This window comes from Malaclemys terrapin, chromosome 13 (assembly GCF_027887155.1).
Source record: "Malaclemys terrapin pileata isolate rMalTer1 chromosome 13, rMalTer1.hap1, whole genome shotgun sequence".
Lineage (NCBI taxonomy): Eukaryota > Metazoa > Chordata > Testudines > Emydidae > Malaclemys > Malaclemys terrapin.
The window spans coordinates 32,436,659-32,452,579 of record NC_071517.1 but is presented as its reverse complement, the minus strand read 5'-3'; the positions used below and the strand labels follow the sequence as shown (position 1 = coordinate 32,452,579).

General features: G+C 48.9%; 1 protein-coding gene across 1 annotated transcript in view; it reads left to right on the top strand.

Annotated features, from left to right (window-relative positions):
• LOC128847920 (zinc finger protein 420-like) overlaps positions 1–15,921 on the top strand; it is a 42,679-nt gene that overhangs the window by 17,531 nt on the left and 9,227 nt on the right. Inside the window, exon 6 of the mRNA XM_054047649.1 lies at positions 4,704–5,237. Coding sequence (XP_053903624.1) covers positions 4,704–5,237 — 534 coding nt within the window. The remainder of the gene's footprint in view (positions 1–4,703; positions 5,238–15,921) is intronic.

The window sequence follows — 15,921 nt, the reverse complement described above, 5'->3', positions numbered from 1 at the left end:
CCTTCAAGGTTGCACAGAAAAGCTTGATGACTTAAGTAAAACCACAATAGCCTAAATGCACACAAACTGAATCTGCAATTTTTTTAATTTTTATTTTTAGCAAATGTCATGCTTTTGGGGGTCTGGCTCACGATTTTGGGGTTATCTGCACCAAGAGCCAAACTGCAGGAGAGAGACGCTTCATGGGGACCATGAATAAGCCTTAGTGGGATATCCTGTTTGGTTTGAGGCGCTGTCAGGGAGGAGGTGAAAAATAAGACAGAGATGCAGGGAAAAGAAGATGTGTGGGAGAGAGAACTTGAAATGTGGCAGATGTAGCCATCTCTGTGCAGTTTGTGTGTGTGTGGGTTTATTCCTGATTTACACATCTGACCCCATTGCTGTCCTGTTGTCTCACACACACACACCCACACACACACACCCACCCCGAGCCGGCTACTGCTTCCAGTGATAAGTAGGGCCCTACCAAATTCATGGTCCATTTTGGTCAATTTCACGGTCATAGGATTTTTAAAATAGTAAATTTCATGATATCAGCTATATAAATCTGAAATTTCACAGTGTTGTAATTGTAGGGGTCCTGACCCAAAAAGGAGTTGTGGGGAGGTCGCAAGGTTATTGTAGGGGAGGGTTGCGGTACTGCACTGCTGCTGGTGAGGCGGCTTCAGAGCTGGGTGCCCGACCTATAGCCGCTGCTCTCCAGCTGCCCAGTTCTGAAGGCAGTGCAGAAATAAGGGTGACAATACCATGACCCCTGCAAAAAATAACCTTGTGGACCCCCCTGAAATTCCCTTTTGGGTCAAGATCCCCAATTTGAGAAACATTGGTCTCCCCTTCCCCCCCCCCCCCTCCCCCCGTGAAATCTGGGTAAAAGCACACAAAAGACCAGATTTCACAGGGGAAGACCAGATATCATGATCCATGATGTGTTTTTCATGGCCGTGAATTTGGTAGGGCCCTAGTGATAAGCCATGGGGTTCCCATAGAGTTCCACAGGGATGGGTAAACATCCCCAGTATGAAAACACTGCCAGGGCTAGTGTGTACTGGAACTCTTTAGTTCCTGGTTTTCAGAGGTTTACACAGAGTTGATTCAATGGTCTGGAAGGACACGAGGTGGGTCAGTCACCTTACCTCTGTGTTAACAAAGTTTTTTGGGGCAGTGAAATTTCCCTTTGCTATGTGGAGGGTTTAAAAATGTCTTTGGGACAGTCTGGGTCTGGGCTGTTACAAAGTGACCAAATGATTTCCCAGCAGGTAGAGTCTCTCTGCAAGGAAAGAGCCTGTTGAGAATTGGGGTGTGAAATGAACTAAAACTCCTTCTGCAATCACCCCAGTCATTCCTCTTGCCCTGACAGGCTGCAGAATAACATCCACATTTCGCTCCAGATTGTCCCATTCTCCTGAGGGGCCGGGTAGAGGAATGGCTGCAGTGAAGCCGATTCAGGTAGGGGATTTCTCAGGGACCTGTCCTGAAGGAGACACAAGAGGAGAAAGAGAGGGTGACAAGGTGTGAGAAACCTGCTGGGACTTGTTGAATCTGGGTCCTGGTTTATAGGAACAGGCCTGTTGGAAGAGGGCAGAATTCCCCCAATTTATGGAACAATAAACAACCCCCTGAAGAGAAATGGGGAAACTTGCCAGCCTCTCCGTGTGGAAGCTTGAGCCCAGTAGCCAGAGGCTACTATGAAATATGAAGGGGCCACCCAGCAGTGAGGCCCAGGGGAGCTGCCCTATCCCCTCACATCCAGCAGCTAGCAATGGGGAACGTATTGGGATTCCCACTGGGGCTCCGTCCCTGTCCCCTGCTTGGTGCCTCCATCTCCTGTATCAGCTAGTAGATGTGTGATTAAATGTGATGGCGCCCCCCTCCTTTGTCTTCTGGGAAGGACAAGAAGCTCTCTCTTTCTCCTCACCCCCTGAAGCCTCCTGGCTGCTTTGGCTCTCCCATAGCTTCCATTTTATTGGCCCTCCTCCCCTGTGAATAGTGGGATTGTGGCTGGGGCAGCAGGTACTGAGTGGGTGACTGTGGCTGTTTCAGGTGCCAGTGACGCTAGGGGAGGTGGCTGTGTATTTCACCGAGGGGCAGGGGGCTCTGCTGGATCCCGGTCAGAGTGCCCTCTACAGGGATGTCATGCAGGAGAATTACGAGACGGAGACCTCGCTGGGTAGGGGATTCCTGTCCTTTTGATTTACCCCAGGGGAATTCTGCGCATTCTGTGGATGTGCAGAATTCATCTGTATCGTATAATTTTGTATTTTCCCGCATAAGAAATGTTTTGCCTAAGAAGTGCTGCAGTTCCTCCTTTTACCCACCAGAGGCCATTGTGGCACCAGAACAGCAGCACCACAGCGGCCTCTGGTGGGCAAAAGGTGAAACTGCAGCACTTCTTGGGCAAAATGTATTTTATGCGGGAAAATACAAAATTCTGTGCCCCATGCTGCAGAATTTTTCCAGGAGTAGAGTTTATCACAGCACCCTGCTTGCGGAGCCAGGTCAGGACAGAGAGGGGCACACAGGGCTGCTGGGGGATCACAGACTGGGGTTCAGAATGGGATAGACTGGAGCATGGGCTCAGGAGCTAATGGGGTGACAGTGTTGAGGGACGGGGGAAGAGGAGCTGCAGAGACCCATAGGGATGAGAGGTGCAGGGACAGGGGCAGATGTGCCTGGCTGAATGGGAGAGGCGTGGGGTCAGCCAGGGTATGCATGGAGGAGGCTTCCCAACACCGTAACATTTCTCCCTCCCCTCTTCCCACCTGCAAAGAAAAACCACATACCCACACCCAACACCCTCCAGGTTCACTCCTAGGCTCCTTCCCTCTCCCTCAGCTCTTCCGTTACCCCTGACTCCCCTAAGCCTTTGCACTGCTTCTGACAGGTGCAGAAAATACAATTCTGTATTGCAATGTAAATGAATTACACTAAGTTCTGTATTAATATGTCTCGTAAGGAATCTATTGGTAAAAAAAAAAAAAAAAATTACCAGAATCTTTTTTTTTAAATCTGTATTGTTACAGACATACTTGCTGACAGATATTTTGAAATAAATTACCAAAATAATTGTAACTGGCATGATTATACTGTGTTATTTTGACAAATAAAATATGCAGAATTTTGCAAAATTTTCAAATATTGTGTGCAGAATTTTTATTTTTTTTGGTGCAGTATTCCCCCAGGAGTATTGATTGTTAGAAGCTGTAGGGTCTATGATATGCCCAATTTGGCTTCTGCTCAGGTCCTTTCCTGGTCTCTTAGGCTGTAGGGGATTGGGCCCCGTAGTCCCCAGTCTGGTGAGAGAGAGAGACTTTCAGCTCTATACCTTTTCCCATGGGAGTCAGAAACCTAAGGGAGATCCTACTTCATATCCATCCCCCATAATTTACACGGGGGCAGAAGCTTCGTCTTCTCCCGTCTGTATTCACTCTCTCACACAGAACCCCAATTCCCCTCCCTTTCTGGGACTAGCTCCATCTGTGGGGTCAGCCCCGGCCTCTGCAGGTTTAGAAACAGGCAGGGACTTTATATCAGTCTGAGTTAGCATGTCCTCCAGAAACTCCTACTGAGGTGCAATATCTCCCCACACAGACATCTGCCTCTTCCATGGGGGTGGGGATCAGTGACCACGTTTCCCTATATTCACATTTCACACATCCCTATCACAGCATGGGGGCTGGTTAAAATAAGGGAATGTTCTTTGTGACTGATATTCTATGAATATATAATGCATCCTGATCTTGCCTGATTTCACTCCCTGGGCAGGATTTCTCCTTCCCAAATCTGACGTGATCGTCTGGTTCAAAAGAGGGGAAGAACTGTGGGTCCCAGATCTCCAGGGCTCTGCAGAGAGGGAGATGTCGAGAGGTACCTGCGCAGGTGGGGAACCAATGAAATGGATGTAGGGAACCATCAGCTGAGATTCACTCAAAAACCTCGTGAGTTCTCCCAGTTCTGCCCCACCATCTCTTATGCCCAGCATGTGTCATACCCTCATGGCAGACGTCACTCATGGTTTCCACCAATGCCGACTGACATCTGGCAATAGCTCCCCACTGACCTCTCTTCTTAGTGTCTAAATCGGGTCCCTTTTTTTCTCAACCACCCCAGCGGTTACTGTATTTCATTTCCTCGACCCCCCCGATTTTCTATTCCCTTTCTGAGCTTTCCTTTTTCCCCAGTGCAGGGAAGGACTCATGTCTGGATTCTCTATCCCGGCACGTGATGGGACGGTGAGTGAGAACCAGGGGAGAAATCCTCAGCAGGATTGTCCTGAACAAGTGGAACCCCCTGGGACATTATCAGGAAGAGCTGAAGGGCATGTCTCCCCGGACCCCGAGTGGGGAGAAGGCTGTGGGATTCAGCACAGGCTAAAGAGGCAGCAGGGAAATCATCCATCAGAGAAAGGTGGCAAATGCAACAATGGTGTGGGAGGTTGCAAGGGCCTCCAGGAAACCCCAGCCCAGCCGAGAAACCCCGAGGGGGAGAGAAGACACACGTGTACGGAGTGCGGGAAGAGCTTCAAACGGAGCTCCAACCTTATCACCCATTGGCGGATCCACACCGGGGAGAGGCCCTACAAATGCTTTGACTGCGGGGAAAGCTTCAACGTGAGCTCCAACCTCATCACGCACCGGAGACTCCACACGGGGGAGAAACCTTATACGTGCTCCGACTGCGGGAAAAACTTCATCGTGAGCTCACAGCTCACTATACACCAGAGGATCCACACAGGAGAGCGACCCTATCAGTGTCCCGAGTGCGGGAAAAGCTACATCCAGAGCTCAGCCCTGGTTAAGCATCGGAGAACACACATGGCAGAAAAACCCTACAAGTGCCCTGAATGCGCAAAAAGCTTCACTGTGAGCACCGCCCTCATTAGGCACCAGAGACTGCACACGGGCGAGCGATCCTATACATGCCCCGAGTGCGGGAAAAGCTTCAGTGTAAACTCAGACCTTATCCGACACCAGAGACTACACACAGGAGAGAGGCCTTATAAATGCCTGGACTGTGGGAGAAGCTACACACAAAGCTCAGCTCTGATTAGGCATCAGAGAATCCATACAGGAGAAAAGCCTTATAAATGCCCCAGTTGCGGCAAGAGCTTCAGCCAAAGGTCAAATCTCATTAAACATCAGAGAATCCACACGGGAGAAAAACCGTATAGATGCGGCGAATGTGAAAAATGTTTTAGCACCAGCTCAAATCTCGTAACGCATCAGAGACTCCACACTAGAGTCTATTAGGGCTGACCAAAGGAGATAACTTACATTCGTCAGTTGCCATCTTGGGTGTTATGTGTGTTGATCTTGTGTTTAACCAGGCAAGACCAACCAAAATTATCTGGCCCGTGGGGATTCTGCCTAGCTCTGCAGCCCCTCTGCCACCCTCTACAATTCTGGATACTGCCTATATACTCTGGACTCAATGCCACCCCTGTGAAAACTCAGAGCTTCGCCACCTGCCGGGGATTTAGGGAGCATCTCTGCATTCTCGGCCCCATCCCTGCACACTGGTGGGCATACACCCAGACACCCCTGTGTAAACTGTGGATTAGGCTCTGTCTCCATCATGTAACCAAATACCACCCCCAAAAGAGTCTTGAAGACACTAGATGGGAGCCACCACACAAAAATGTTCCCTGCTGGGGTTGAGAGTTCTTCCTCCTGCCTTGGTCTTAGGTCCTCCTCCAGCTCTGTTCTTCCTGTGCAAACCAAGTATAGTGTAAAGGGATTGGGTAGTGTCCCTTTAAATTGTATGTGAGGGCCTTTGCTGGCCCTCACTGTCTTCTCTGAGGCCAGAGCAGTGGTATAGGTATGTACCTAGGTCTTGCACGTTGAATATATGTACAAAACACAGCTATTTGGTCTCCACTGTGCTTGTGTAGTTTCTTCACATTATGTATTTTACGTAAAGAGCAAAAGACACAACAGTTGATGAAAGGATGGGATCCTAATCCAGGAATAGAGTGAAATAGACAGTGACTGCATTTAAGAACAGCCATACTGGGTCAGACGAATGGTTCACCTAGCCCAGTATCCTGTCTTCCCACAGTGGCCAATGCCAGGTGCTTCAGGGGGAATGAACAGAATATGCTGTCATCAAGTGATTCATCCCCTGTTGCCCATTCCCAGCTTCTGGCAAACAGAAGCTAGGGACACCATCCCTGCCCATCCTGGCTAATAGCCATTGATGGACCTATCCTCCATGAAGTTATCTAGTTCTTCTTTGAACCCTGTTATAGTCTTGGCCTTCACAACATCCTCTGGCAGTGAGTTCCAGAGGTTGACTGTGCGTTGTATGAAAAAATACTTCCTTTTGTTTGTTTTAAACCTGCTGCCTATTCATTTCATTTGGTGACCCCTAGTCCTTGGGTTATGAGAAGGAGTAAATAACACTTCCTTATTTACTTTCTCCACCCCAGCCATGATTTTATAGACCTCTATCAGATCCCTCCTTAGTCGTCTCTTTTCCAAGCTGAAAAGTCCCAGTCTTATTAATTTCTCCTCATATGGTAGCAGTTCAATACCGCTATTTCATATCCAAAGAGTTTAAATTGTATGTCAGATAAATAGTATCAAACATATCACACCAGTTCTTCACCATCTTGCCACACAGGGATACTGGAACGGTTTATCCAGACATTCAAGCAAGTGATTTGGGCTATGCCTCTGGATAAAGGTAACTTATAACACAAGACTGTGAATTTTCCCTTGGCCTATAGAAATGCAATAAGTACTGCAACAAATCAGACGTGAGTGATGTTGCTTATGAGACATCATTTAATGTCCGGACTGGACTTGTTAAAGGCTGAGGGACATTTATAAGATATTGTCTGATCAACTGAGTGCAAAAAGTCATCCTGAATTAGGCAGTTTTCATGTGTGAGAAAGTGTCTTAGTAAGAGACTACAGAGATAATTAATAGAAGCCTGGAGTGATGATGTCACTGCCCAGAGCACTGTCTTATTGGATAGAAGTGGCACCAAACATGTCATGGAGAAGATATCAGCACCAGGTTTTTAGCACATGTTCCCCAAGATGTCCTACCCCAGTGATGCCTGTTGAAAACAGACCACCTACAATACAGCCGCAGCCACTGACTCGTGATAGCACCAGTGAGTCTCACGTCCCAGTTTCTACTACAAGTGACCCTAACACTACACAGCAGGAAGGTGTTGCTCCCCCAGAAACACAGGCACTGTTCCAGAGGCTGTTGTGATGCCTGTGAAACGTTGTCTAGACGAGGAAATCATAAATCACCTCAGACTGATTTTGTAGCATGTTGTATATTGAGTAACAGCAGGAGTGAGAATACATTTGTAACTTTTCTATAATATCCTTTTATGTTAAGGAAGGAGGAGAATATAGTGTAGGGGATCTCTTTAAATGGTTTGTGAGCCCTCTAGTGGTGCTCACAGTGTTCTATGCTTAGAAGCAGTCAGAAACCACTTGGAGGAGCAGTAGTGTGTATGTAACCAGGCCTTTCCTGTTTGGATATATTTGGTTAACAGTGGTTACTGGGGACAGCCCACTGTGCCCCTGTGGTTTCTCCATGCGCAAAGGCTCCAGAACATCCAAGGAGGAGGGGGAGGAGGCCCTTCTTTAAAAAAATTTAGCCCCATGATTAGGGTACTGACCTGGGTTGTGGGAGGCCCCTGTTCCAGTCCTTTTTTCTGCCTGGTGAGAAGGGATTTGATCAGTGATCTGCCACCACTGGACTGTAGAGCAATTCTCACGTTTTCTTTGGCCTCATTAATATTACATTATTGAATTAAAGTGGAACAACTTCAGTAGGAGAGGACACCCCCCACCCCCCATCAGAATATCCCATAGCCTGGTAGTTAGAGCTCTCACCTGAGCAGTAGCAAATCCCTTTTCCTCACTAGCTAGAGGGGGACTTGAACCTCTGTCTCCTAGGTGAGTGCTCTAACCACTGGGCTAAAGGGACAGCATCTTCTTGATTGCTCCCTGCAGGCAAATGCCTGTCTCCCCCAAGCTCATGGATCGCTCTGGGGCTGAGATGCCTGGACACACACAGAGCAGCGGCAGCAGTGCACATGCCCAGAGGCAGAAACAGGTGCCTAGGGAACAGTTACAGCAAAAAGTTAGATGCCGATTGAGTTTAGGCACCTTCGGGGTTGGGCGGCAGTAGAGTGAGGGTTTTGTAGATTGCAGTGGCTCTGAAAAATGGGATTTAGGGATCTAAATCTGCAGGTTAGGAGCCTAAATATCTTTGTAGATCTAAGTCTGACTCTCTCTGCCCCACTCTCCCCCTGCTCCCCACACACACCAGGGACATCCCCACAGGAATAGAAGCCTCAGCAGGGATGCTGCTGTAAAATGCACCCTGTTCGCTGGCTCCCCTTAACCTGAGCTCTCTGCATTTCCTGTACTCAGAGCGTTGGTTTTTCTGATTGGATCTCAGCATCTCTCAGGGAGTGTCTGCACTTTTCTACCAGCTTTAAAAAGCAGGCCTGTTGCTGGTTCCTAGGCAGTGGGGGGAGTTTTGCTTTTATTTCCTGGTTTTAATTAATAAAGTAGAATTTAGTTTCTCAAACTCCCGGAGTCGTCTGTGTTGGATAATGAGCAAAAATGGCCCTTAGTAGAGTTGGTGGGTTCCTGGGAACTCTCTTTGGTGCTTTATTTCCCCAGCCCTGGAACCCATCCACTGCAGACCCCCAGAACAGGAGCAGCTGCCCCGTAAATACAAATGTTGGGCTGCCTGCTGCCTCGATGGCTAGCTTTGTAGGCCCCAGATATGCCTTAGTGCGTCAAGCTGGCTGTGGGGAAAGAGCTCTGAGGCAGGGAACATGGGGACTCAGTGGAAAGCACTGATCCTGATTGTCTCTCCAGGTTGTTGGGCTGAAGATGAAGGGTTTATGACAAAGCACAGTATTACATTAATGTTTGTCAATTACAAGGACAACATTTGAGATTTTACATCAACACTGGATATTTAGATAGAAAAATGTGCAAATGTTTTGTGAAAATATTAATAAACAGAAAAGGACTGAAATCGGGGAGGAGGGAGGGATTTTTATATAAAAATTCAATTACTGAGATAAGGGAAAATATCTGATGGCTATTGCAGTAACATTTGTTTCTTGGAGAAAGGCACTAAAGACAGGAGAGGCTATCTCCAGATTAGATCATTGTAAAGAGCAGCAATATCAGAGAATTTATATCAGTATTACCTACAAAAAACAAAAAACAAAGACTAAAGAATGTTATTAAGGTTGCTCAGGCAAGCTGGGATGGGGCAGCATCGAGGGCAGTGGTACTTCTGCCCCCTGGTGCATGTGCATTAATGGAGTCTAGGGACAGGAACACATTCTGCACTGTCATTAATGCATGACCTTGTCTCACCCGGTCCTTTGGCCTGGAAGACCTCTGCACTCCCCAGAGCAAGATTCTTAAATTAAGAATAAATACCCCACTCTTCCCTCTCTGTGTCATCCACTCTTCTCCTCTCCCTGTTATTTCCCTAACTCCCTGTCTTTCTCCGCTTGGGCTGGGAGACTGGGTCCTCTCTTCCATAGGCGCCAACTTTCTCTGGCACCGGTGGGTGCCCACGCCCCTCCGCCCCGACTCCACCCTTTCCCTGCCCCCGGCCCTACCCTCTTCCAACCCCATCCCCAAAGTCCCTGCCCTAACTCTGCCCCCTCCCTGCCCCTATTGGATCCCTTCCCCAAATTCCTGCCCCAGCCCCACCTCTTCCCCCAGTGCACCGCGTTCCCCCTCCTCCCCCTCCCTCCCTGCCTCACGAATCAGCTGTTTCGTGGCGCAAGCATTGGGAGGGAGGGGGGAGAAGCAGGACGCACGGCGTGATCATGGCGGAGGTGGAGGTAAGCTGGGGCAGGGAGCTGCCGGTGGGTGCTGAACACCCACCATATTTTTCTGTGGGTGCTCCAGCCCCAGAACACCCACAGAGTCGGCGCCTATGCTCTCTTCTCCCGGAGCTGGATCAGCTCTTGCAGTTGCTCAGGGGAGCAGAGCCTGGGGGTAGGTGACCAGACGTCCCGATTTTATCAGGACTGTCCCGCTATTTCCTTGTTTGTCCTGCGTCCCGACCAATGTTAGGTCGGGTCACTGGACAAACAAGCAAATACTCCGAAGCCCGGAAGTGCTCACGCCCCCCTGCCCTGACTCCGCTCCCTCCTTCCCCCATTGGCTCCCTCCCCGAATCCCCGCCTCTTCCCCAGGCTCGCCATTCCTCCTCCCTCCACAAGCGCCGGAGGGAGGCCTGGGAGACGCAGGGGAAGCGCGGGGCCGGGGTGAGTGAGAGTCCGGCCTGGCCCCCAGCGCAGGCAGTACTCAGTCGGGCGGTAGGGAGAGGAGGGGGGCAGCCCGTGGGGCCAGGTGGTGGCTGTTCTTCCCCCGTGGGCAGCGGCACTCGGGAGCAGCCGCTGCTGCAGCTCCCACTGCCGCAGGGGGAGAAAGCGGCCGATGGCCAAGCTCGGCGTCTGTGGCTCTGGTGCCCGGGCCCGAATCCCCCGAGCCTGGGCTTGTTGTGGGGACTCAGAAGCGCGCACGCTGCGCCCAGCCCCTGGCCAGTCGCGTCTGGGCTGCTGCCCAGGTGGTGCAATCCCGCGGCAGCCCCGGGGCGGAGGCATCGACAGCCCAGCCCCGTTCGTTCCCCTGCAGGACCTGAGCCTCAGCCACTGAGCTTGGCCATCGGCCGCTTCCTCCCCCTGCGGCTGCTCCCGAGTGCCGCTGCTCGGGGGGGAGAACAGCCGCCGCCTGGCCCTGCGGTCCGCCCCCCTACTCTCCCTACCGCCCAACTGAGTCCTGCCTGCACTCGGGGCCAGGCCGGACTCTCACTCACCAGAGCCTCTCTCCAGCGCTTGTGGAGGAAGGGGGGGGGGGAGTTTGGTCTTGCCCCCACCACGCTCCCCGCCACGCCCCCCGCGTCCCGATATTTGACCTGGGTGATCTGGTCACCCTACCTGGGGGTGTCAGTGAGGGCAGAAGCTCTGGGACTCGCATCCAGGAGCAGAGATGAGGCAAGGAACATAGGTGCTGGAGCTGGGGGTGCTGCCGCACCCCCTGGCTTGAAGTGGTTTCCATTATATACAAGGTTTACAGTTTGGTTCAATGGCTTTCAGCACCCCCACTCTACAAATTGTTCCAACGCCCCTGGAGACGAGGGGCCATTGGTGCAGAGTCACTTTCCTGCCCGGCCCCAGCCCTTTCCCCCGGGTCTCTCCCCTCACCTGCAGGCTCCGGCTGAGCCTGGGAGTGGGTTCATACATCACAAAAGCAGCAGCAGCACTAAAGCTGAGCCGATGCTATGCTGATCAGGGCGAGGGGAGCCCATTCATTGGCACTAGCCAGCACCCTCTAGTGGCCATAGAGATGCTGGTGTGCAGCTCTTAATAGGTTTCAGAGTGGTAGCCCTGTTAGTCTGTATCAGCAAAAAGAACAGGAGTACTTGTGGCACCTTAGAGACTAACAAATTTATTTGAGCATAAGCTTTCGTGGGCTACAGCCCACTTCTTCGGATGCATGAAGTGGAAAATACAGTAGGAAGATATATATACACAGAGAACATGAAAAAATGGGTGTTGCCATACCAACTCATTCATTGCTGTCACTAGTAGAGTGACCAGATGTCCTGTTTTTAAAAGGTCAGTCCCGTTTTTTGGGACTTTTTCTTATATAGGCGCCTACAACCCCCCACCCCCAGTCCTGTTTTTTCACAGTTGCTATCTGGTCACTCTAGTTACTAGGGCTCTTTGTTAATTATTGCTAAGGCAGAGGAGGCTGCTAGTGCTCAGGATACTGGGGGTTGAGTTTCTTGGGTCAGACACTGCTGTGTCCTCCATTGGGATCTGGGCTCCCCCCAGCTAAGGAGCTGTTTCAGGGACAGACCTTCATTAACGCTCCCTCTGTGCCCAGCCCAGGTGGAACCTTTCTCAGGTGGCTGGAACCAGCCCCTGGGGCAGCCCCGGGCTCTGCCGACACCAGCCCCTGAGCCGGAGCCTGCAGTTGAGGGGAGACACCTGGGGGAAAGGGCTGGGGCCGGGCAGGAAAGTAATGGTACATTTAAGGGGAGGGGGGTTTCCTTCTCCATAAGTCTCCCCCACAAAACTGCTCAGTTTTATTTCCAGTGTAACAGTCAGTGCTTCCCTTAGACATTTCAGTTGCTCCTCATGGAAATCAGAGGAAGTTATTGGCCATACCTCTGCTTCTCACTCAGCAAATAAACTATTTTCTTTCTTGAATTAGTCTTTATACCCCTGGGACATTTTTTTCCCTTAATAACATCTAAGACATGTAGTGTCATATTATATTTTCATTAGGCACAGTTAAGAATCCTCCAGTTGGGTCACTGTAGATACTCAGGATTTCTATATTACTTTATAAAACCGAACATTTTCCAGAGGTTAAAACAGGCTTTTAGCTCATTAAATGCAAGATCAATTTTTAAATTCATTTTTATGTTTTGAGTCCTTACACCTTTAGTCCCTTGAACTGGAGTGTGTTTTCATTTGTGCTGGAGAAATATCAAATGCATTGTATAAATAGATTACAGTGTTAAGACTTTATTTCTAATTATTGAGTAACATAATTGGAAAAGTAAACACATTGCCATAGAAAAAGGTGATAATATTTTATCTACTGAAATACACCTTCAGATGTATTACAGCTGATAGGAAACTCATGTTGGCCAATTTATTGTAATATTTTTCTTTCCAATTATCACTTTAAAAGCTTTTTGACTTTTCCTTTTTTTTTAAGCTAGTGCCAAAATGGATTTCTTCTCTGTTTTGTTAGTTATTCCATGTTTTAGAAGCATGTTTGAGGGGAAACGCAACTACTTTCGAGTTCATAACTTTTTGATGAGAAATGAGATACAAATTAAGACTGCATATATTTGCTTGAGTATAATTCTCCAAATGGTAATATAATTAAAATTAAAAAGTATGTGGGTGTTTGAGGGTGATTGGTGTGATCTTGTAAGGACAATGATATTGAGTAAATATTCTGCATGAATTCTATTTACCCATAAAAGTTATTAGTTCTTGTATTAAGGCTCCAAAACTGATAGAGGAAAGTAAATGAAAAGTAACACACATTGGAAAACATAATCCCACCTATACAAACAAAATGATGGGGTCCAAATTAGCTGTTACTACTCAGGAAAGAGATCTTGGAGTCATTGTGGATAGTTCTCTGAAAACATCTGCTCAGTGTATAGCACCAGTCAAAAAAGCTAACAGATTGTTAGGCACCATTAGGAAAGGGATAGATAAGAAGACAGATAATATCATAATGCCTCTATATAAATCCATGATACGCCCACATCTTGAATATTGTGTGCAGATCTGGTCGCCCCATCTCAAAAAAGATATATTGGAATTGGAAAAGGTACAGCAAAGGGCAACAAAATTGATTAGGGGCATGGAATGGCTTCTGTATGAGGAGAGATTAAAAAGACTGGGACTGTTCAGCTTGGAAAAAGATGAGTCAGGAGGGATATGAGAGAGATCTATAAAATGTTCACTGGTGTGGAGAAAGTAAATAAGGAAATCTTATTTATTCCTTCTCATAACACAAGAACTAGCAATCAGCAAATGAAATCAATAGGCAGCAGGTTTAAAACAAACAAAAGGAACTATTTCTTCACACAAAGCACTGTCAGCTTGTGGGACTAGTTGCCAGGAGATATTGTGAAGGCCAAAAACTATAACAGGGTTCAAAAAAGACCTAGATAAATTCATGGAGGATAGATCCGTCAATGGTTATTAGCCAGGATGGACAGGGTTGGTGTCCCCAGCCTGTTTGCCAGAAGCTGGGACTGGACAACAGAGGATGGATCACTTGAAGATTGCCTGTGCTGTTATTCTCTCTGAAGTACCTGGCACTGGCCACTGGCGGAAGACAGGATACTGAGCTAGATGGACCTTTGGTCTCACCCAGTATGGCTGTTCTTATGATACCTCAAGGCTTGGGATTGGGAATATTTTACTGCATTATCTCCTGATTGTTCTAAACTTACATATAAAATTAAAATATGGCTTTAACTGGTGTTTGTATATATATATATATATATTTTCTTTATATAGGAATCAGATACAGTGCTCCTGTCAGGTAATTTCTAAATGCAAATATCATCTGCCAAAAGAAATAGCGTTTTCAGGTGCTTAAGTAGCTCCTGGAATCATGGTTAAAGTTCCTCTCCCTCCCTCCCCTCGCCGCCAATCTGAAATGGTGCCCCTGACAACAATAGTAAATTTGTAGGTCCAGTTGTCACAACAGTTACCACAGAGGGAGCAAGAGCATCAGAGAAACCACCAGGAACCCGGGAGCAAGCATTTGATAGGAAGCAATGGCCTGGGATGGAGGACATCTGAGAGCCTGCAGCTGTTCTGTGTTCATGGGGAAATGTCACAATTCTGCCTGGGAGTCACTGGATCCCGCACTGAGCTAGGCATGGAGCAGAAAGAGGGAAGAGACACTGGAGATGCTGCCAGAGAGGAGATAGGCTGCTCTCCATCTGGAAATGTTCATGTATTCAGCCTCCCAGTGACCAGCTGCTCCAGTCCTCCTGAGCAACCTCTGGGGCTCACGCCCAGCCAGGGCTCCTGAACTCTGAGGTGGTTTATCCCCTGCACTGATTAAACCTGCCAGACAGGGGAAGGGAAGAGACAGATACTGAACCCAGAGTCACTCAGAGCCACAAGAACAAAGACGTGGAGGAGCCCAGATCCCCTTTTAAAACCGGATGCACAGAGACATGAGCAAAAGGGCTGGATCTGGGGGAATGAGCAATTCCTGCTGAGGGGCAGTGAATAAGGGAGGAACTGACCCAGTTTGGGACACCTGGCCCACCATCCCTAGAGCTCAAGACCACAGGAATCTTGTGGGACACCCAGGGTGATGGGAGAATTGCAGCAAACATTTTATTAGCATTTCTTTGGAAAAGCAGAAACCAACACAAGTAAAAATGTCAACAAGAAAAAGACTTTCCCGAAACCCACATTTCCGGAAACACGAGACCATCCAGAAAATGGAGAAAAATCCTCCCAGGGCAGTTCCTTCAGGAATAACCCCAGCGTGTGACAACGTGAACAGAGCCTCTGCCTGCAGACAGGGACAAAGGAATCCTGCTAAAACTTTCCCTTTGGCTCACTAAAACAGTGTCCCACCAGGGAAAGCCAGGAAAGGAGAAGGGCTGCTGGTAGGTCACAAATGTAACCATTAGCAGAGCTGGGAATGGAATGCAGGACTGCAGATTCATAGCTGTCCTTCCTACTCTAACCCATTAGACTTACTCCTGAGGGAATTCTGTGCCATTGCGCAATGCAGAATTTTGCAGAAATTAATGTGCACGCAGAATTTCCTTTCCCTCACAGAAATGGGCTGCAGAGCTGCTGGCCGCCACTAGGGGCTGCTGGACCCAGTAGAGCAGAGCTCGCACATAGACAACACTGCTGGGTGGGGGGAGGAGGGTTCTTGGCAGCTGCAATTCCTAGCACGCCCTGAGGGAACCAGGCGGTGGAGTGCAGGAAACTCCACACAAGCCTGGGACCCAGCATCAGGCTTATCCCTGGGCTCTGGGGGGGAAGGGATGTGGGTATATGGGCCGGGGGGACCCTGCAGCTGGGCTCTTGAGAGGTAGGGGGGTCAGGTGTATTGGCTGGGGGGGCACATCTGGGCTCTGGAGGGAAGGGGTTGTGGGTTTCTGGCCCCCTGACTGGGTTCTGGGGGATGGAGGGGGCAGAGAAACAGGAACTGGGTTATCATAGCGGTTTCTTTAACTCTCTACTCCTGGGGAAAAAGAAGAACAGGAGTACTTGTGGCACCTTAGAGACTAACAAATTTATTATAGCATAAGCTTTCGTGGACTACAGCCCACTTCGTAGTCCACGAAAGCTTATGCTCTAATAAATTTGTTAGTCTCTAAGGTGCCACA